General features: G+C 29.8%; 4 protein-coding genes across 4 annotated transcripts in view; 2 read left to right on the top strand and 2 right to left on the bottom strand.

Annotated features, from left to right (window-relative positions):
* Nucleotides 1-21,047, top strand: part of LOC139995781 (uncharacterized) — a 112,841-nt gene that overhangs the window by 26,912 nt on the left and 64,882 nt on the right. The gene's annotated exons all lie outside the window — the stretch shown is intronic.
* LOC139995786 (putative fatty acyl-CoA reductase CG5065) lies at nucleotides 4,232-13,569 on the bottom strand. Its single transcript, XM_072019602.1, has 8 exons — nucleotides 13,408-13,569; nucleotides 13,189-13,315; nucleotides 7,890-8,097; nucleotides 6,165-6,404; nucleotides 5,738-6,002; nucleotides 5,212-5,514; nucleotides 4,852-5,059; nucleotides 4,232-4,768 (listed from the first exon to the last, which is right to left on the bottom strand). Exons 3-8 carry the CDS (start codon nucleotides 8,082-8,084, stop codon nucleotides 4,465-4,467), a joined length of 1,515 nt encoding a protein of 504 aa, XP_071875703.1. The 5' UTR covers nucleotides 8,085-8,097; nucleotides 13,189-13,315; nucleotides 13,408-13,569; the 3' UTR covers nucleotides 4,232-4,464.
* LOC139995785 (putative fatty acyl-CoA reductase CG8306) overlaps nucleotides 15,478-21,047 on the bottom strand; it is a 91,144-nt gene continuing 85,574 nt past the window's right edge. The window contains exons 2-8 of the mRNA XM_072019601.1: nucleotides 18,486-18,683; nucleotides 17,497-17,748; nucleotides 17,134-17,383; nucleotides 16,812-17,004; nucleotides 16,508-16,747; nucleotides 16,156-16,413; nucleotides 15,478-16,071 (exon numbers count right to left, since the gene is read on the bottom strand). Of these exons, the coding sequence (XP_071875702.1) occupies nucleotides 15,933-16,071; nucleotides 16,156-16,413; nucleotides 16,508-16,747; nucleotides 16,812-17,004; nucleotides 17,134-17,383; nucleotides 17,497-17,748; nucleotides 18,486-18,677 (1,524 nt within the window). The 5' untranslated portion in view covers nucleotides 18,678-18,683 and the 3' untranslated portion in view covers nucleotides 15,478-15,932. The remainder of the gene's footprint in view (nucleotides 16,072-16,155; nucleotides 16,414-16,507; nucleotides 16,748-16,811; nucleotides 17,005-17,133; nucleotides 17,384-17,496; nucleotides 17,749-18,485; nucleotides 18,684-21,047) is intronic.
* Far1 (fatty acyl-CoA reductase 1) overlaps nucleotides 18,508-21,047 on the top strand; it is a 49,629-nt gene continuing 47,089 nt past the window's right edge. The window contains exon 1 of the mRNA XM_072019599.1: nucleotides 18,508-18,627. The gene's annotated coding sequence lies outside the window, so the exon portion shown is untranslated. The remainder of the gene's footprint in view (nucleotides 18,628-21,047) is intronic.

Below are 21,047 nucleotides of genomic sequence, written 5' to 3'. Positions count from 1 at the left end.
TTTTTTCTTTTTACATTTTATCATACAGTTTAATCAGTCAGAATTATTTTATGAATGTGAAATATAGATTGAATACGTTGTTCTATGATTTACCATACAGTCAGATCTGTAGAAGCATTTTATGAATGTGAGATACAGATTGAGAAAACTAAATCAAGAAACTTTTTGAGATAAGATGAAACGAAGAATTGAATGAATTGCGTTGGAAGATTTCGTTTAATGTGTAATCGGTTTTGTTAATTCAACTATTAGATTAGAAAATACACTGATTATCTATATACTTACTGATATAAATATTTATAATGTTCATGACTAAGTAAACTATATTCTAAATTATGTATATTAGACGGAGTGTCTTGTAGTTTAGTATACAAGTTTTGCCAATGCTTTCTATGGATATGTAGAAGTATGTAAGCTTTTCGCATATATCAGTATGTACAATGAACACTATGTATCTTGTTTTGTCCTGTGTTAAACCAAGAGATATGTATTGACATCTATCTGTACATGCCATATCTCATATTTTTGTGGTAACTTTCTAGTGAAGCACCTGTCAACTTCCTGTTACATGATGCTTTATTCTTATACGTACAGAACATATTGACAAAATTTCAAAATTTCTGTGGGACAACCTGTATACTTTAGTCTATATATACATGTGAGATTACTTATAGGTCCTTTTTTCTTCAAGAAGTATCTCGATTATTTTATTATATGGATTGTACGTTAACGTAGGGAAAAGGAGGGAAAATGGAGTTTTGTATATTTTGTATATCTATGTATGTGCGCTGAGTCTTGTCAAATTGCTTTTACAAGCCTTTACGTAACTCGTGAAATGAGCTTACGCTGGAACCTCTCGTTCTTCAGTCGTTTAACTTGATATTAGTCATATGTAATTTCAACACCGGGATATATTGGATGCACGCTTTTGTTAGTTTATATATATTAAAAAAGTACTACTATAAGAAAGTATATGACTAATGCTGAACGCTTTATTTATGATATTTACTAATTGAGTTTTTAACTAAACAAAGTTTTGTATGTATATTTGAATTTATTATGACCATATCCTTTAAAGAATTGAAATAAGCAAAGTAAATTAGATTGACAGAAAAGTCCTTGGAATATAGATTTAAGATGGTAGTTTAATTATAGATTATTTTTTGTTTTCAGAATACACTTGTCACGTTGTCGTTCGTTGTTATTATTCTATTACGTTTTTATCACAGATTATTTCGAAAATTTTGTATTATTACAGTAGAATTAATTTTGATATTATATGATGTTTTGTAATATGAATTTATCCTCGATATTCGATCTGTTGTTAAAATCTAATATGTCTCGTTAGAAGTGGAAACGGTCATGATTTTGTTGAAACAGAAGGGATCTAATTCCCGTGTATGTTGAGGATATTTCGAAATTCTTTGAGAACCAGAATAACGAGTGGCAACCGGAACTTCATTCATGGCAAATGAGAATTATCTATAAATAACAAGAGGAAAGTTTTCGTTACTTGTTTTCCTTAATTATATCGATTAAAGATTCTGCATCGCCTAATTTTTAATTACAATTCTTTTCGTATATTTACTCGCTTCAAAAATATATTTAATCGTATACTTGACTCAAATCCATAAATAAGTTATTAATCTCTCGCGTTGAATTAAAAGAGGAAAAGATAATTTGTTACACCTCATTTTTCATCTTTTAAAGTTTTTTCTGTTTGAGGTGCTCGTTTGTAATATTTTACAAAATTGATTAACATTTATATCTAAGAAAATCATGCCAAAAATTTACTATGCTATAGGACGAACATTAAAATTATAGTAATAAAAAATATTCGTTAAATGGTTAAATTTGCAGGGGGAAAATATTTGGAAATTTAAATTCTGGGAAAACCATGTTTTTATTAATAAATATCCTATTCTTTATTAATACGAAAAAATATTCTTATTAATAAAGAATATTCACATTTTAGTTTTCTCATAAATATTGTGATTACCATTCACAAATTTTGACCAACAATTAGATTGTCGACCTCTATTAATTGATCCAGTTTTACTTTCTTAACCAACCTATTGAGAATATGTTGAATTTAATTAAGGTTGTCGTCCGTAACGTAGAATAGAGTAGAGAAAAGTATACAGAATGATTTCCTAATAGTGGTACACAGCTTTTCTTACATTTATTGTACAAAGCAAATGCTTTGAATTTTTAACTAAATTTGATTTATAAATGCGAAACACATTAATTAAAGTATTACAATAAGCCAATGCTCGATTAGCTTTTTCATGCAAAAGTTAAAATGTTGATTCAATATTATAATGAATCCATTCACAAGTAGCAAGAAATGAAGAATTTCTTACATAATTGTTCGAGACAGGTTGACCTCAAGCGAGAAATGAGGGACAATTAATTATATATTATTACATTACTTATATCGGTATCACAATTCTTGCGAAATTTCTGAAATTTTTGGGGTTATATTAATTATTTAAGGTTATACGCGTTCTAGTGACAATTTGTCGCACGTCAATTTTACCGCTTACGAAAGGGCATTCGTTTCTATGGACGTTCGCGCATTTGGCGACGTAACTGCAGAACGACTTCTTTGTTATTAGCAGGAGAAGAATTTAATATTTGTTTGATGCGAGCGTTTGATTATAACTAATGCAGACATAGCCTTACATTAGAATTACCTTAAACTAGTTTGACTTTACAATTATTAAAAATATTCGGGTAATTTTATAAATATTAACGTTTACTTCTATTGACAGCAACATGATAACGTATATTTATCTATTGTCATCATATTGCTTCAGTTACAATTAACCTAACACTATATAAATGATCAAATAATTACAGCTGTTTTTCTCACTGTTAAAACTGACAGAATTTAAGCGAAGCAATATTTTTAAGAAAGGTGACTTAACAGATTACTTATTTAAGTATAACCTACCTAGCATTTGTTTACTCGTTAATATTTAAGATGACTTGTTTAATATAAAGACTAATAGAAAGAAATGAAGAATATTACCATATATAAATAATAAAATATTTACTGGTTTACTCTTAATGTTAAAAGTGACAAAATTTAAGAAAAGAGAAGTTTTTAGGTACGAAAAGGAGGTACGCAAGACGTAGTAACAAAAAGTAAAAGTGCGATCATGAGGAATGACGCGGAGCGAAAGCGTGCGTGCACGAGCAATCTTTATTCAAAAAGAAACGCGCCAGCACACCTGTAGCGATGGCTGAAGAGTGAGGGCTGTACCGCAAAAGTAAAAGTGAAAATGGTAATGTTGGGAGAGGAGGGAGAAGAAGGAACGCACGTGCACGAGTGAGCATGAAAGAGGACGAGTGCTACAGTGTCATGTTTCGACATCTTTGGGGTATTACCGTGTCCACAATGTGCTTCGTCATTTTTCGTTTAGTCTTCGTTCTCGCCTGAAGGTAGTCATTGTCATCAGTTGATTCAAGATGCATCGCAAAAATAGCGTCGAATTATTCGCACCCATTGACTGGTATTTGTATTAGTCGTTATTTTTATTGAATTTATTTCTCTACATTCAAGGTTAGGTCTAGTTAAAAATGATATTAGGGTTATCAATTTTTTATTCTTTCTACGATTACTTGTTTAATTCATTTCTAATTTGTTGACTATGCTTCCCTTTAATTAAGAACTTATATAATCAGAATTTTGATTTCATTAATGCAGGTAAATTATGTAAAACGGATGGAAAACTCTTAAATAAGAATGTTTTTCGTTAGAAATATCAGCAATTCGAATGATGGTAACTCGTCCTCCTCAGTTTACAGGTTAACACTTCGTTGAACATTTATGCCATTCTTAATGCCAAATAAGAGTAGTAAATAGATTTGCAATATATTTTACATTTTAATATTTTATAAATTCTCTGAATATTCTTATGAATCTATCAGTAGAGGACTAATATTTTTTCTGACATTCGTACAGAATCTTTGTTCGTATCGATAATTTAAGTGGTCATTCTTATGCAACTTTATAGACTAGTCAGGTAATTTCGATTCTTATGTAACGGGCGTAACAATGTAGCAGGCTTTATCGAGCCGATTATGGTCTTTGGATTATGGACTGGATTATGGACTTTGGATTATAGATTGGATTATGGACTGGATTATGGATAATTTGGATAAATTTTGGATTATGGATTAGTGGATAATACATTCTTAAATATAGAAATTACGAAATAGAAGCTTCGTCTTAATATTATATTTTTAAACACTTTTAAAAGTTATAAAAAGCCAACATATTTTTATCCTATATACAATTTTTTCACCTAAATTTTCGCCTACACCTTAATTAAACATTTCAACCTAGAAATATTTGTAAATATTTTCTATTTCATCAAGAAAAAGAAACAAAAATAAACAAATATTGCCTTATTGGTCAATTTGAACTTATTTTAGAATATTTATATCTCGGGAAATCTAGATCTCGTTAACCTCAAAGACGGCCGTAGTTCGTTCTTCAAACGAGTATATCCATAAATATATAAACCACGCGAAGAAAATCGTGAGGCCAATTTTAACGAACCAATCGGCGAAATACAAATACCTAAGAACTTTTCGTGCACGAGGTATAGTAGAAAGATCGTCTTTCAGACAATACTGTCTGGTGCCTAATATGTAGATTGACATGTATTCATCCCAATCTATTTCTGTTGTATCCATAAAGAACTCTTCTTTGTCGGAGGAATTTATTTCAGACTGTAATTCTTTCATACGGTCGTTCCTGAAAGGAGAAAACGAAATTTTTAGTCATTTGCATCTCATTATCGTATTATTATCATGTTATTTTATAATAAACGTAATTACAGAAAGTTCCATTGTTTGGTAGTATAATATTGTATCAGTTTAATACCAAGATTAATTCTGTTATGCACTTTTATTAAAAACGGTTTGTTTCCAGTTAGAAGAACTAAAATATCTATGAAAAGTGCAGGTATATAATGAAATAAGATCACACGCAACCAGTGGAACCACTTTAATGTAGTGATACTTCCACCTGGATACCAAAGTACACCTAAAACAAAATTTCTATATTATTCATTTTATTCTTTTATTCCATATCGTATAAATATAAAACAGATACTATTGAATAAAGTAAACGAAAGTACATTTTAACTAGAGGTGGATAGATTAATTCAAACAGTATATTATTCTTCTCTCACTAACCTGTAAAGGGATACATTACGGTATATTTCTTGCCAGTATCTACAGCCCAACCCCAAGAAATTGAGTTTTCCATACTATTGGTAACGTTCATAAATATTGGTTTCTTAGTGTTTTCTCTCCCTACTTTCCATGCTAGTACGATAATCGCATTAATTGCCATATCACAGGGAATTATGTTCATTTTGTAATCGTAGTTACAAAGCACCGATCGAAGTACACCTTTTCCAGCAGCTATCATTAAACCTGTTGGTCCATTTATATTATCTACCCAACCAGGTTTTGGTTCTTTCCATGATGCAACCACTAAAATTAAAATTGACGTTAAATTAAAATTTACATAATAATTAAATCTATAACGTACTAGGCATATGCATTATATTATAAACATATTTATTTCGAAATCATATGACGATCATAGAGGAGGAATACAGTAAGTCCTGTTCTCCATTTTTTTTATGGGAGAACAGTTTCAAAATTCAGTATATTTAACATATAATAGTACACGTTATCAAAATTGCGCATTTACCTATCGAAGGTCTTGCAATCCCTGCAGGCACGCCACATTTTTGCACCAAATCTTCAGCGAGTGCCTTGCTAAAAGAGTAGGTGTTCGGTAATCCTTGTAGCACTGTCGGTGTCATTAGTTCCAGAAAGTCATCTGGTCTAGTATTTACCATTTCTATGATCTCTTCGGGGTCCATATTGCACGGGTAATGTTTTTCTTCAAGTATTGGCTCATTGCAGTGACAGTACGAAGTAGAAACGTGAATGAAGGATTTTAAATGAGGTAGCTATGAATAATGTATCTTTAAACTTCCCTTATCACGAATCAAAAGATAGTGAAACAAATTTTATTATAATTATAACATGTAATAATTCTATTATAATACATAGCATAAAAGTAAGAAATTTTAAATATTCATGATAATATATTAAAATGAATAAATATTTACCTGTTTCACAAAATTTGTAACATTTTTGGTACCCAAAGTATTTATCGTCACCGCTTCTTTAAGCGTTAAGTCAAACTTGACGTTTGCTGCCATGTGGAAAACAACAGAGACTTCATCCATTAATCTCTGCTTATCGGCGGTCGATAAGGCAAGATCCTTACAAGTTGTATCACCAGGTATCAATATAATCTTTTCCAATTTCTCAGGATGTTTCTCTTCAATTATTTTAAGTGGATTTTCCTAAAAAAAAATATTCGAAAATTGATCTATAATTATAAATTGTAACATGAATATAATAAATTGATAATATATAAGAAAGAAATGAAAATATTTCATAATACATACATGAGAGAGATTATCAAATATGAATAAACAATTATTCTAATACTCAATTCCTTTTATTCATTGAATACATTAAGAGGAAATATGAATAAAAACTAGATCGTTATCGAATAAAAAAATTATTTACTGTGTAGAACTGCTGTTTAATGATTTACCTATAAATGCATTTACGTTTTTCTTACCGTGAATATATTTATTTCGACAGGTTTTCTAGAACACGTAAAGAACGTATACACTGAAATTACCACATACCATAAACTCAACCGTACTTTCAGTTTCGTTGACACGTATTAGAAGTGCCACTTATCGAATCACCAATATAAATTGACAATTTTTATACCATTGTTGCATAATATTAACTAGAGCCACAAAACGATAAGTTTAGCGTAGAAATAGAAATTTGTTCCTCTGTTATTTCTCCACTAGATTTATGATATTTTTTATATAGTCTGTGTTACTTACAGTCGCTACCTCTAGAGGAATTTTCGGTGAATAGTATTGTTAATCAAATAGTCAATTTTATGACACGAGAAATAACGCAAACTATTAAGTACATTGGAAAAGGAAAGATTTCAAATAAATTTATATACCACAAAAATATCGTAAAACAGATAATTACGTTATTTCCGTAACAATCTGCAAAATAACCTTTGAATCAATTGCGGTGCCTTATAATCGATGAATGATTACAATCCAATGGCCTACAACGTGAATGATAGGTATATACGTTTTCTTCCTATCTCGTGCTACTGGTAACATTAGTCATGCTGCGCGGCAACCATCTACGTGTGATATACGTTGCACATATCACAACAAAGGGTGTCATAAAGAACAACAGAAGCAAATAGATTTTATAAGTCGTTAGTATTAAATAACTTTTTTAATCTTTTATTTCTTCGCAGAATTTATTATCTGCATGTGCAGATTAATATCGTCAAAAGAAGGTTGAAAAAAAACGATGACGCGAGGCAATAAAACATTCCCAGTAAATAAGCACACGTATTAAATTGAAATCGATTTGCCTAAGATTCTAAATATTAGATTCCGATTGAATACATGTGTAGAATCAACGACGAAATCTCCAAAATTCTACTCACTCCTTAAACGGTAAAACAGTTCCATGTTGTTGCATTGGTAACTAAAAGTTTAATGAGAAAAAAGGACAGAGTTAAGCTTAAAATCTCTAACGTCTCATCTAATTTCTCAAACAGCATATGCACAAAACATTTTAATGTTGCCCCGTAAAACTTTCAACTGGGAAATCTACACATCTTTCGGAAAAGAAATGTCGTTTCGTTTCTGATTTAAATCATGCTCGTAGAAGTTATTTGAATCCGCCATGAGTTACGATAATTTCTTGGAATAATCCAAACTACATCATACCTGCATCATGAGCTTCAATCGTGATTGCGGATCGACATCTTTCTTCTTCCTGACCAGGATGTAAATGTTACCAAGGTCATGGCAGCTCAACAACAGTTTGTAAATTAGAACCTTTCCCATAAATCCAGAACCACCTGTGACGAATACGTTTCGACCTTGGAACCAGGCAGACACCGATGCTACGTCTGATGCCATATTTCGGGGAATGCTGGGCAAAAAGATGCCAATAAAACGAAACAGAAAAAGTGGTTGGACGTGTTTATAAAAGATATCTACGCTCGTATAAACATTTTTATTTTATATCTTCTTCGCCTTGTTATTGTTGAAAATATCTTTTGTGATAGAGCGAGAAAGGGAGAGTCTATTTTCGAGTAAATTTATGGACGAGATTTTCTTTTCATCGAGACTTATTCTAGATGCTCTTTTCATCTTCGTGTTATATTTATTTGAACATACGTAAGATTCGTTATATAGCACCGCTGCGTTCTTTCAGTTACTTTCGAGCAGATCGTATTTTTCCATCGTTAAAATTTATCTCTTAAATTTAAGCAAAATGTAAAAGAATCATTCTTGTACTTCGATATTACGCTATAAAAAGATTGTTTCTTCTACGTTAATAGCGCTCCTTAGCGTGTTAGAAGCTTTGAGAGTAAATGAGTTCGAGGATTATGGAAATAGCATTTACAAGAAGAATGTCGCCGTGAAGAAAATTCTCGCCGTGTTTCTTATGAACCATTATTCAAATGCAAAATAAAGCGATCGTTTATAGAAATTTATTTAGGTAATAATATTTCTAATTATTTAAGTCATATTATATAGAAAGTAATTTGTAATAGTATTTAGTATAATTCGACTAGGTATTCGAATAAAATTAGAATAGTTTAGTTAAAAGTACACGAGTTGTATGTTAATTTGCTTCGCTGCCTTTGTTCAATCATTATGATTTCCTTTGCGTTTCATTACGCGATTCAACAATCGAATCTAATCAATAGTTTCAATATTATTATTCATTTAATCGCTTCGAGCCTGATATCGCTCGATAGGCGCAATTAAATTTGTATATGTTTGCATTTTCTACAAATCGACGATTGTGAAATTGTAGTTCCATATATAGTTGTAACACTGATTTCCACAAATTGATATATTTTTCGACGTGTTTTCCGCGTCTCATTCGTGTTATTTTACAAGGAAACCATACAATTTTCTCTGTTGATAATTTACACATAATAATATATTTACCTACGTTTTGATAATATTTACAAATTTGATTTAATCTTATTAAATAATTAGAATTAATGGAAATGTAAATTTTCCCATGTATTCGCTTAAAGAAGAAATTCTTTCCATGATTTTTACGATGCTGACTATTCTAATCGGATATTCATACATCGATATGTAACATTTAAAAACCTTAGAATCATCAGAAATCCATAATTCATTCGATAAAATGACCGCTCAGTCTTGTTCATTCATGCAAGAATAAGAATTTACGCGTGTTATTGTCGGTAAAATTAGCACACAGATAAAATCGATGATATTTTAAACGAGATCATATTCGCTTTGCAAAAACGAGAAACGTGTGTTTTCTTTTAATTCTTTAATGTTATATCGCCGCTATAATTTCTTAAGGAGATCGCTGACCGTGAAAGTTCCATTCAAGTCAAACATTCTTGGAAATTACTATCTTCTCGAGTTATGAGCTAAATATTATAAAAACCTTGCACATGATATACAAGTAAGATATTTGACGAACATTAGCCTTGCTGTTGATAATGTCGATTAACTAACTAACGTACTGTTGTTTATTACGTTCAGAAATGGTTCTTTATCTTATTTTTTTTTTTTTTTTTTTTTTTGGAAAAACTAATGCTTTCGAGATGCATCACTTTCGAAACAAGGATATGTAAAGCACGTGCTATTATTATTCATGAAACGCCATAGACGCGCTATAGACCAGCCATCTCTTCACATTATTATTAGCAATTCACGAACATTGTTATATATTCGCAACGTGTTGCGAGCATTTCTCTGGAATCTTGCTTGCTACTGTTCGTGCGTAGAATATCGATGAGAACAACAAAGACGTCTCGATCTGGTTTTTGATTTCGTGTACCGTGTATTATTCTATTATTTTATGCCGTAAAATCCGTCCAACTTTTCATCGTCTTATTTAACACGCGACTATTTTCGTTAATTGTTATCGAAATTAGAAACACACAAGTTCCTCCGTTAGTATAATAATTTTCTATAGTATATCATAACTGTGATTGACTCTTCAATGATCAAAATGTGCAATTGTTGGTAAATATTTGTAATGAAATTTTCGTTTACGCTCTAACCTTCAGGTATTTTACGTTATGACTGTGGTACGTTTTAAATACGCGAGATAATTTACAAAGCAAACCTTCAGCTTCGAAACCGGTTATTGAAACATATGCATTGTGTATAGCATAATAATTGGAGATCTTCCTCCATTATATCCTTTTTCCTTTTCGAATTTATTATTTATTATTAAGATTTGTCAAATCTTGCTAAACCTTAGAATATTAAATTAGGAGATATGAATTATGGAATTTGCTAAATCTTGCTAAACTTTCGTATATTAAATCAGGAAATATGAATTAAGGAAATGATTCCTTCGAAACCAGAGAAAACATTTTACCCTTTGCATTGTACAATTTAAACGAATTATCGAATAGCAAGTAAAATTGAGCAACTTCCGTTGACTAGATGCTTTCTCTCGTGCAATTTATAATCATTTATAATCATTTATTGTCAGTTTGTTTTCATTACTGTCTTCTTTTTTACAGCAAGCAATTTCTTATTTAACCATAATTAGTTTCTTACGATAGTTTCTTATTTAACAATTATCGACGATGATCGTGCTAAAGATTGTAATTGAGCATTGATCGACACATACACCCCCCGTGTTCCATAAACAGAATTTTATCCCGACGGTACATTTTCAAAATTAATAAATTTCCCGTTTTAGTTCTTTCAATTTTTTACTGTAGATATCGAAACATGTTTTCTCTTGTGCAATTGTCATTTATAATCGTCAGTTATTATTTTTTTTTCCTTCTCATTACTGTCTCCTTTTTTGTAGCAAGCAATCGTTTCTTATTTAACGATTCTACGTTGTATCAAACCGATTTAATTTGCGTCTTACTGTAAACGCTTTGCTTTCTAAGATAATAGCATATTTTTTAATTTGTCTGGCAAGTAACGTCAAGTACGTATTCGCGAACTGGTTTTTATTAGTGAAAACCTGTGGTATTATCTAACGCGCTACCGGCTAATGTGTTAATACGTTTAACTGACGTATACTGGCATCTTTAAATATGTTCTATCAAGTAAAATATTTGGAAAAGACGTTACATTATTAACCTTGGATTGGTACACCGAGATAAAGTCAGATCCTTCATGTATTTCTATACGAATAAGCTTCTATACGAAGCTTCTATACGAATAAATAGATAATGGTTTTGTATATGTATTTGATGGAATCTATTTCATATTTATATCGTTTATAGAATATATCATTATCATTTAGACAAATAAGTCCAAGTTACTACGGTCAAAAGGATGCCTTGAAATAAAAGTAACAGTGAAAATTATCTCTTTCTTTGTTTTACTTAATGAAAAACTTTCGTTGCAATTTTTGGCAAAGCATTTCTATGCCTACGTTTTCTTTCTTACGTTTCTCAGATACCTTACCCCTTATTATTATTTATTTGAATTTTTTGATTACTCCGGAAGAAAATTTTGGAATATCTCGCGTGAATTTTCTTGAATTTATGTATGAAGTCGTATCGTTTATACGCGGTAATTTTATCGATTAATGTCCTTCACAATCAAGTATCGGTTTAATTATTAAAATTATGTAAGGCATAGATCTGTAATTACAGATCTTACGTAGATTTTATTTATAATTAGCCGAGGTTTAGTTATACTTGGTAATAAGGAATTTCAATCGATAGTATTTTCTTTATGTTCGATATAATTTTAGCTTTAATGCTCTGCTAATGCTTGCGAAATATCAGAATATTTTATTGGAAAAGACACAGGCTTACATCTAGTGTCATCCACTTTGACGAGTAAATAATTCCAGTACTTTTATTTTTAATGTTGTCTTATCCTTCTTTTGTAATCGTGCTTGTCGTGATGCAAAAATAAAAAGCAATTTCTTGTGGGTAAGACCGCAGCATCGATTCTCAATTATCGTAAACACTTTAACTACTTTGGCTTCTACTGATCGCAAACGCTTTTAAGTTCAACCTACGCAATGGTATTGAGGCCATTAGAGGATTACCTCAGGTACTTTTCTTTCCACTTAGACATTTTGCAAAATTTCATTCAGTCAATATATTGTTACGCGATGCAATTCATTGGATTAGTTTCACCTGATAAGATCGAATAAGTCAATCGTACTATCGATTTTCCTTAAACAATTAATAAAACAAGCGTTGTATAATTGTTGAGCAATGTATCGTCCATTTAAAAAGCTAAAATTATTCTATGGAATTATTCTATTTAATTTGATTTTAAATTATTTTATTTAAATTATTCTATTTAATTATTCTAATTATTCTATTGAAATTGTATAGGACAGAACCAATGGAAACGAATAATCGTACCATCGATAAAATTAAAAGAATTGTATCTTTTACGAAATAAAAATTTCCATACTATATAAGCTTGTTGTTTAACGTTATAAATAAAATTATACGAGGAGAATAAAATAATAAATGCACAGTCGTATTTCAATCTCAATGAAAAACAATATCGATTTTGTCAAAGACACGTACATTTTCTTGGTAACTGAAGGTTGCTGTGTTAAGGGGCCAGCTCCACTTGTATTTGAATTATATGAATAATTTGAATAATACAATAAAAACAAGCTCAGGATCAATCAAAATCGAATCACTTTTTGAAACTTTATAAATTCATGCTATAAATTTGAACTATAATACTATAATATAATATATAATATAATATATAATAATAATATAATATAATAATAATATAACTAATACCAATAATAAACTTTTGTAATTTTGAATTTAAACCCTATATCTTTCTTCCTCTCAAATCCTTCGATTGTAAAACGTTAATACTTATTCTCGTATTAAATCAATGCAATTTATATGATCCAACCAATTACTTCATAATGTTCCAAATTTCCCGATTGATTATTATTAATTATATGTTATCAATTATTCTCCATAATTTACCAAACATAAATCTCAATGCATATCTTTCGTTTTAATTCGATATCGTATCGTGCTCTAATACATACCTTGTATATCACAGGAGCTGATTGACACGAAAAGTCCTCGACACGCACGTACCGCTTAAGAACCGTCTTTCACAATTTGGGTTTATTAATAATATTTAAAAACGACAAGAAAAGATGGAGAGAGTATCTACAACAAAGAAATTACTATATACCATAGACTAACTTAAATGAAATAAATTCGAGCATAACAATCGCAGTGGCAAAACCAAAGAATGAGACCTTCTATCGCAGAAGAGGAACGAAACGTTCTGACAGAGTTGCGTGCGCGTTCACTTAGTATACGCTGGTCTGACAGGAATTTTATAGAATTCCAAGTACGATTAGGAAACCGGTAACTTTTCGAGTTATAGCAAAGATACGCAATTACCGACTGATCGTATCTGCTCATTTAGTTATAGTTCACCCCGCTCCGTATCTGTTATTACTTGTTGCATGATTCAACACTCGCCCCTGAAGAAGTTATTGTTTCCTCATTCGAATTTTAGAGGTTATATTCAAGGCAGACTGACCGAACAAAAGTGAACGCACCAATCCAGTCGAGTTGAGCATTGTTGTAGAAATGTTTTCGCATGATAAGATCCGAAACGATATTTAGGACGAAATAAACGAATTTCGAACAAGTTTTCTCCCGGGCTTCATAAACAAAGTATCGATTAAACGGAACAAAACGCGAGTTCTTTTTATATTTCGCTTTATATGTTAAAAAATATTTGTTGTATGTGAAAATGTTTCGATAGAAAGTTGTAGATAATAAAATTATTCGTAAAATGAGATTACAATATGTCCAGCTTTTAGGTTGCAAATTAGTAAAAGGCGCGAAGAAGTCTATTTTCCCTAAATCGTTTATAATTTTAGGTAAAATTATCGTACAATATTGAGGTTCTGTGATAAATATGTACTGGTCGTACTAAAATATGGAACCAAATTTTGGATCGATGCGTTTGGTAGTTTTCGCACAATCAATTTGTCAATTTATGTAATGGAAAACCTTAAAGTTGCAATAAAAATGTATGAACTTATTTCGCTTTAGCCTCTGAGCTTTTACGTTATTTGGAAGACCTATATTTTGATACGTGGGTGTAAAAAGATTTTGTCGTTCAAATACTTGGTCAAAATACAATGATTATCATTTTTTGATTCAAAATCGTTTGTTGCAAAATTATATTGTGAATAATAAATTATTTCTATAATGTTGATGTGTTAAACTTTCGTTATTATTTCTGTTATTATTTATTTTACTCTTTATTATTGTATTACGCTGAAATTATATTATTATTTAGTTTAATTTATTTCAAAGTCTAACGTTTAAAATATTTTATAAGTATAAAACAAACAAACTGCGTTTCCTATCTTGTTTTTACTTTCACTACTCTATCCTCCATTTCTTCTCATCATCTTAATTGACTGTGACTAAAGAAGAGACCTTACCTTACCTCATCAAGGATCAACGTTGTATTAAGATAACATTCTTTTAGAATTTTTTTTTTTGATTCATTTATATTATTAAATTCTGTTTTTTAATATTGTGACGTGGACAGGAATCCCAAAGACGTGCTGAATATTTTTTTGTCAATTTCTTTTTTCACTTGCATACCATGATTTTATAAAGTTCAAGATTATAATATTATCGTATCAGTTTCGAATTAATCCAGGTAGGACTAAGAGTCCCTCTTTCTCGTAAAACTTCCAATATAAATTGAACTTGTTAATCAAATTTTTTATTAAGGTATTGTTTGTTATTTACTTATTGCTCTAAGTATCCAGAAGAATAATGTTAAATGTTTTATATAAATAAAAGTAAAATTAAATATACTATTAAAGATTGCGCGAAAACATTGTCTTGTAATCATTCTTCTGAAAGGATGATACCAGGGGATTACATATCTGAATTTATTTGGATGAATTAGCGCGGAATTTGAATTACGCGCAAGTTATTATTGATACTGTTTATATTTATACATGTGTTGGTTCCGTAGGCAAAAGATGTTGATAATTTTTTGTTGTCTACATTTTCTTCCAACATTTACTAGCTTTATCTCAGTCATTTTTACGATGATATACTGTAAAGTGATTCTATCTCTTTGTTTTATCGAGTAATGTTCACTGTTCATGTTATTGAAGTACCGTATATTATGTCACATTTCATGATAACAATCACGATTATAAAATGAATGTATTTCGAAAACAGACTACTTATGTATTGCGTTTCACGTAAAGTCTTTCTCATGCAACTTTATTTGATGCTAGGACAAGGGTATGAAAACGAAGGAAAATAAAATATAATGCACATACATAAAGACTAATTTTATTATGGTGTATTCAGATCTCGCGTTATAAATGTTTGCACATAAAAATATTTGTTTAAATGAAGCGGTACAAAGCAAATTTTATCTTGTTGTCACAGAGCAATGAATAAATTTATAATATAATTTAAAAGAAATAAAATATTTTGATATTCATTGTAGATTATATATATATATTATATATATATATATATATTATAATGTCTCTAGCATCGTTTACAATCGTATGAAACTATAGAAAAAGTTAAACATTTTATAACAATGTATAAATAATTGTCCTTCCCAACACCGCACTGATCGTTCAGTGTATAAAAATCTGAGTGTACTCTAAATGAATTACACTGAAAAAGCGCGGAGAACGTATCCTTACCCGATATATGCATGTTTGTATATATATAAAATGGAAATATTTATTAATTATAATTAAATTATGTATGTAGTCTATAATTCATTAAAAAGAAGATAAGTAATAGGAACGACTAAACCAGCAGCAGTCCAGGAAGTGGCAAAAATAGTTTTGAACAGCCACCAAACAAGTCCTAACAATACAGCTTGCAAGCCAATATGAACAACCAGTAGACTAAAAATATAAAAAATAGGTAATGACTTCTTTATTGACATATATTTTGTTTTTAAGGAAAGAAAAAATTATATAAGTACTTACATCTTATCTTTGGAACGCGCTTTTTCCAATGATTTTGGGGATTCGTTATTCAAATATTGCCTGACTCCTTGTACCAAATCAATAAAGTAGTTTTCCCATATCAGTGGCTTAATATCCAAATTAAAGAGGTTTTTGTCAATCTCTGATAGCGAATCATATAAATCTATCGTACGAGGATTATAGAACTTCCATTCAGTAAAAATAAACGTCTTTAGACGATCCAATGAGTTATTAACATTCGTGTGTAATCGTACCAAACTGAAAAAATATATTTTTTATTGATTTGATATCGTGAATGCAGTTTACATACGTTAAAAATTATGTATTAAAGTAATCATAATTTATAACTTACATTGGTCGACCACCTGTTAATCTTGCAACTGTATCCAAAAAATATGCTGGAATTAAATGTACAAAAATTGCAGAGAGCCTAAACATGAAGATCGTAGGTAGCAATTTAAGATACGGATACCAAACTGCACTTTGTAATGGATATTTATGTAAATAATAATTGATTTTCGGTTCGATGTTAGCCCATTTGAATGGATTGCGTGTACCTGATGTACAATGATACACTTTTAACTTTCCTTTACTGCAACAAGAAGATATTATTGTATATAATAGTTAAGTGACTTAAGTGATAAATTTTGCCATACCAATCTTGATTCACAGCGTAAGCTGCAACAATGAGATTGTTTACAACCAGATCCACTGGAATGTAGTCGTAAATTATGTCTTTTACAACTGGTAATCTTCTTACAACACCTTTGCTAGCACCCATTAAAAATCCTTGTATACCATTCTTTGATACTGTCCATCCAGGAATTGGTTCCTTCCATGATGCTGTTACTGCAAATATAAAATATTTATAATATATAATTTTTTTGGAAAATGGAAATATACATAATAGTATAATATATATACATAATATAGTATAATAAATATACATAATAGTAGTAAAAATAGTAATATACATACTCATTGAAGGACGCACAATAGCAGCAGGAATACCTCCATTTTTAACTTCATGCTCAGCTAAATGTTTTGTGAATGTGTAAGAATTTGGATGATCCTTTAATATACTCGGGGTTTTTTGTTTTAATGTTTCAATATCCAATTTTTCTACTAATGCGATTAATTCATTTATATCATATGGCGCAGGATAGACTTGTTCGTCCACTTCAGTCAACACTGAGTTTACATATGCACTAGAGACATGCACTAAAGCCTGAAAAAAAGAGTTAATGGAAATTGTATTTAATAAACAGAACACTATGAATTAAGTTATGATATATAATTGTCTGAAAGTACATTACTAGATAATATATAGGAATAATTTACCTTCAAATCTCTTATTTCTTGGCAAAGCTGTACGACTCTGCGTGTACCTAATAAGTTAATATTTGTATTAGATTTCAAATCTGCTTCAAAATCCAATGTTGCTGCAGAATGAAAAACAATGTTAACATCCTCAACAAGAGTCAGTCTATCTGCAGATGATAAACCTAAATTTTCTTCTCCCACATCACCAGCTATAGGAATCAATTTATTGAAAAGATCTGTCTTGTTCTCTTCTTTTAATCTGTTGAACACCTAAAATATTAGAACAAACAGAAATATGTTGTTAGATGAACTTCTCAAAAGCCGAACTAATCAATTGTAAATTTTATTAATATCCCAATTAGATAATTCATTGTGAATAGATTTAAAATAAATTAATTCTAAGATGCATTTAAAAAACAGTGCTTTTGTATTATTATCACTTTTTGTGTTTTTGAATTTATGAAATTGGGAATAATGTATACTACTGTAAAATAATGTATGAATTTTCAAATTATAAGTAAACAATTCTTAAATGGAAAAAGTTAGAAAAATGCAGGATATTTCATAATACGAAATAAAAACGAAATTACGTTTGTATCTAAATATTCTAAGTAGAGAAAGTATTATAAAACGAAAAATTACATAACACTCGACTTTTCTAAGAGAAAGAAATTACATACTTAAGATTCAATCCACAAGTATGTGGTTACAAACAAAAAAGAAATACATGTATATCAAGTACCAGTCAGATAAAAAGTGAGTTTATATGATTTAAAGTAATAACATATGTTGAAAGAAAACCGTACAATAAATAAAGTTGATTGCGCGTTCATCAAGGAATTAATAAGTTAAAGATATTTAAATGCCTTGATATCTTTTAGTTTAAAAAAACAAATAGTGGTTAGAAATGAAATTAAAGGTTATCATATCAAAGGTTGTCTCCTCTTTCATTCGATAAGATAATGACGAAAAAAATCTATATTTCGAGTATACAAGTATTGGTATACCGAATTCTTTTTAATGTCTTCCAATCTTTCCTCTATTTTTTTCCCTTTTTTCGGTCGGAGGAGCACATAAATGTTTTTCAAGTCGGGCATACACCTCAATAGTTTTTCGATCAGGCAGACACCAACGAATCCAGTTCCACCGGTGAGAAACACAGTTTTACCGTTATAAAATTCTGTTACGTTCGATGCCATTATAATCTAAAGTTATACAATGTTTTACTCGGTAATTGTTTCGAAAATCGATGGAGGAAAGGATTAAGAAAAATATATCACGTTAATGTAAAATATACAGCGAAACGTTACTGGACAACGTACGATGCGTCGCACCTTCACCAGTGGTTCGTTGTAAACTGAACTAGGATGTTCGTAGAACTCTGTTTGCTATGTTAATGGAAGGGATAATAAGACGTATATGTTACGAAGTTCAGAAAATACGGATTTTCTTATTCTCTGAATTATTTATCGTGCAAATTATTACAATATTCTATATGTACTGCAATCGTGTATATTAAAATATAAAAATAATTGAATTTCCACGCGTGAAAACTATTAATTTCGTCATACGTCACATGACCATCATCGACTAATGTTAAAGAGTGCAATTAAACATTTACTGACACATACATTCGATGTTCCATTAACAAGATTTTATCCTGACAGTACATTTTTAAAATTAATAAATTTCTTGTTTTAGTTCTTTCAGTTTTCTTACTGTAGATTTCGAAACTATTTTTAATTATCGAAATTTATTTTCACTTACTCTTCACGCTTTGTAAAGCATTGAAATATTTATTAAACGACGAGTGAAATATTAATAGAGAACTTGTTTTTAAAATGGACTTTAGCTTTCCACTTATTGCTAGTAAAAAAATAAATCTATGTTATAATACAATTTTAATCGAGTATACAAAGTTTTTGTAACAATGTTTTACTTTCTTAAAACTACTTTACATATGAAAAGATAAAATTTAGTAATTAAAATACATATATGCATTGGAATTTAATATCTAAATTACGTAAAGAGTGTTCTTTGGTAAAATGAATCGTTAGTAAAAAAATTCTATGATATATGTCTGCATGTCATTTAGTTAGGACGAGAGTGATATGTTTGGATAAGTCAAGATTTTCTGTCCTTGGTCGTTATAGATTTATGCTACACAAAGTAATAATGATGAAAGAGTACAAAGGTGAGTATTTATTTATCCTGACCATTCCTCTTGAAATGTTTCGTTCGTCGGACGCCATATCGGTATATACTCTTTAACGTATTTTTATAAATTGAACATTTGTTACATTACAATTTTGTACCGGCGGTTATAGTTTACTCGTATTATTCAGTTCGTATGGTAATTTACTATAATTTCGGATTTCTTGATCGTCTTCGACTGTTTATTGTGTGACGCAAACTTGTCAAACGGGTGTGGTACAATAAACTCGATCTTTGTAATTACACACTATATACTACTGTTACATTCCAATACTATTTTGCGTAATTGATTTGTTATACTCGACGTGTTGAATGAACGGTATTATTCAAAGTTCGATTATCTTCAACAGATTCGTTGCGAATCCGAGTTTCATATCATAGATTTGTGATAACAAATAATTTTTACATAATACCTGGTTTTTATATCGTGAAACTTTTCATATGTATGTGCTTAATATATTATGTTATATTGTATATAAGTTAATCACGTGAAAACTAATTAATTATTCTACGTGAAAACAGAAATTATAATATCACAATTCACAACATTATTAGTATATACGTTGATAAAGATAAATTGTCTTTCGTAATTGTCATTCAGATAACATTCATTGAGATAAAATTATTTTTAGTGTTTCGAATGTTTATATTCTATAAATGTCTTCCATTAATAAAAAGAACAAAATCGAAAGTATAATTACGACAACACAACAAATTGCTAATAAATCATACTTTTTGATAATAAAGCAAATTCAGAAGTATTTAACAGTTATTTTCGTTGTGCAATTATTTTGTACGATTATATTATTAAATTCGTAGTAAAGAATTTTACTTTTATTCTTAAGCAATTTTTTTTATTAGACAAATTATTTTGTAAAAAGTAAGTTTTGTCAAATTTCGTGTAATTGATAAATTTAAAAAAATATACGCGATATTTTTCGTTAATGTGCTCAAGCAGATATCTAAAAAAGAATGGAATATCGAGCTTAAGAATTGAACGCAACTGAATTGAACTTCAATTCGGGCGAAAGTCAATTTTAAATTTTGAAGTAGAATTCTCAAAGCTCTATTTATTTTTTTGTACTCTTTAGACACACTATTTGTTAAATAAAAATTTCTTACATAAATATAAATAAATTAAGAAACGCTCTAATTTTCCAACACCAGATTGAGTCACTTTCTCTTTAATAACAGAGTAATTTACTGAAGTTTATTATGCTTTATTGCGTATTCGTTTACTTCTATCTCATTTCTGTTACATTATTAAATTTTGAAAAATGTTTAATATAAGAATTATGCAATGTGTTCCAGTTATTTTCCGGCCAAACGTTATTAGTATATTTTATGAGTCAAAA

Source organism: Bombus fervidus, chromosome 16 (genome assembly GCF_041682495.2).
Source record: "Bombus fervidus isolate BK054 chromosome 16, iyBomFerv1, whole genome shotgun sequence".
NCBI classification, from domain to species: Eukaryota; Metazoa; Arthropoda; class Insecta; order Hymenoptera; family Apidae; genus Bombus; species Bombus fervidus.
This window is presented reverse-complemented; position numbering and strand designations above follow the sequence as displayed.

Coding starts and splice junctions, on each gene's coding strand:
- LOC139995786 (XM_072019602.1), bottom strand. CDS start 8,084: ATGGCATCAGACGTAGCATCGGTGTCTGCCTGGTTCCAAGGTCGAAAC. Junction 6,405..7,889: donor GATTGAAGCTCATGATGCAG/GTATGATGTAGT, acceptor ATTTTTTTTTAG/GAAAATCCACTTAAAATAAT. Junction 5,060..5,211: donor CGTAATGTATCCCTTTACAG/GTTAGTGAGAGA, acceptor ATTTTGTTTTAG/GTGTACTTTGGTATCCAGGT.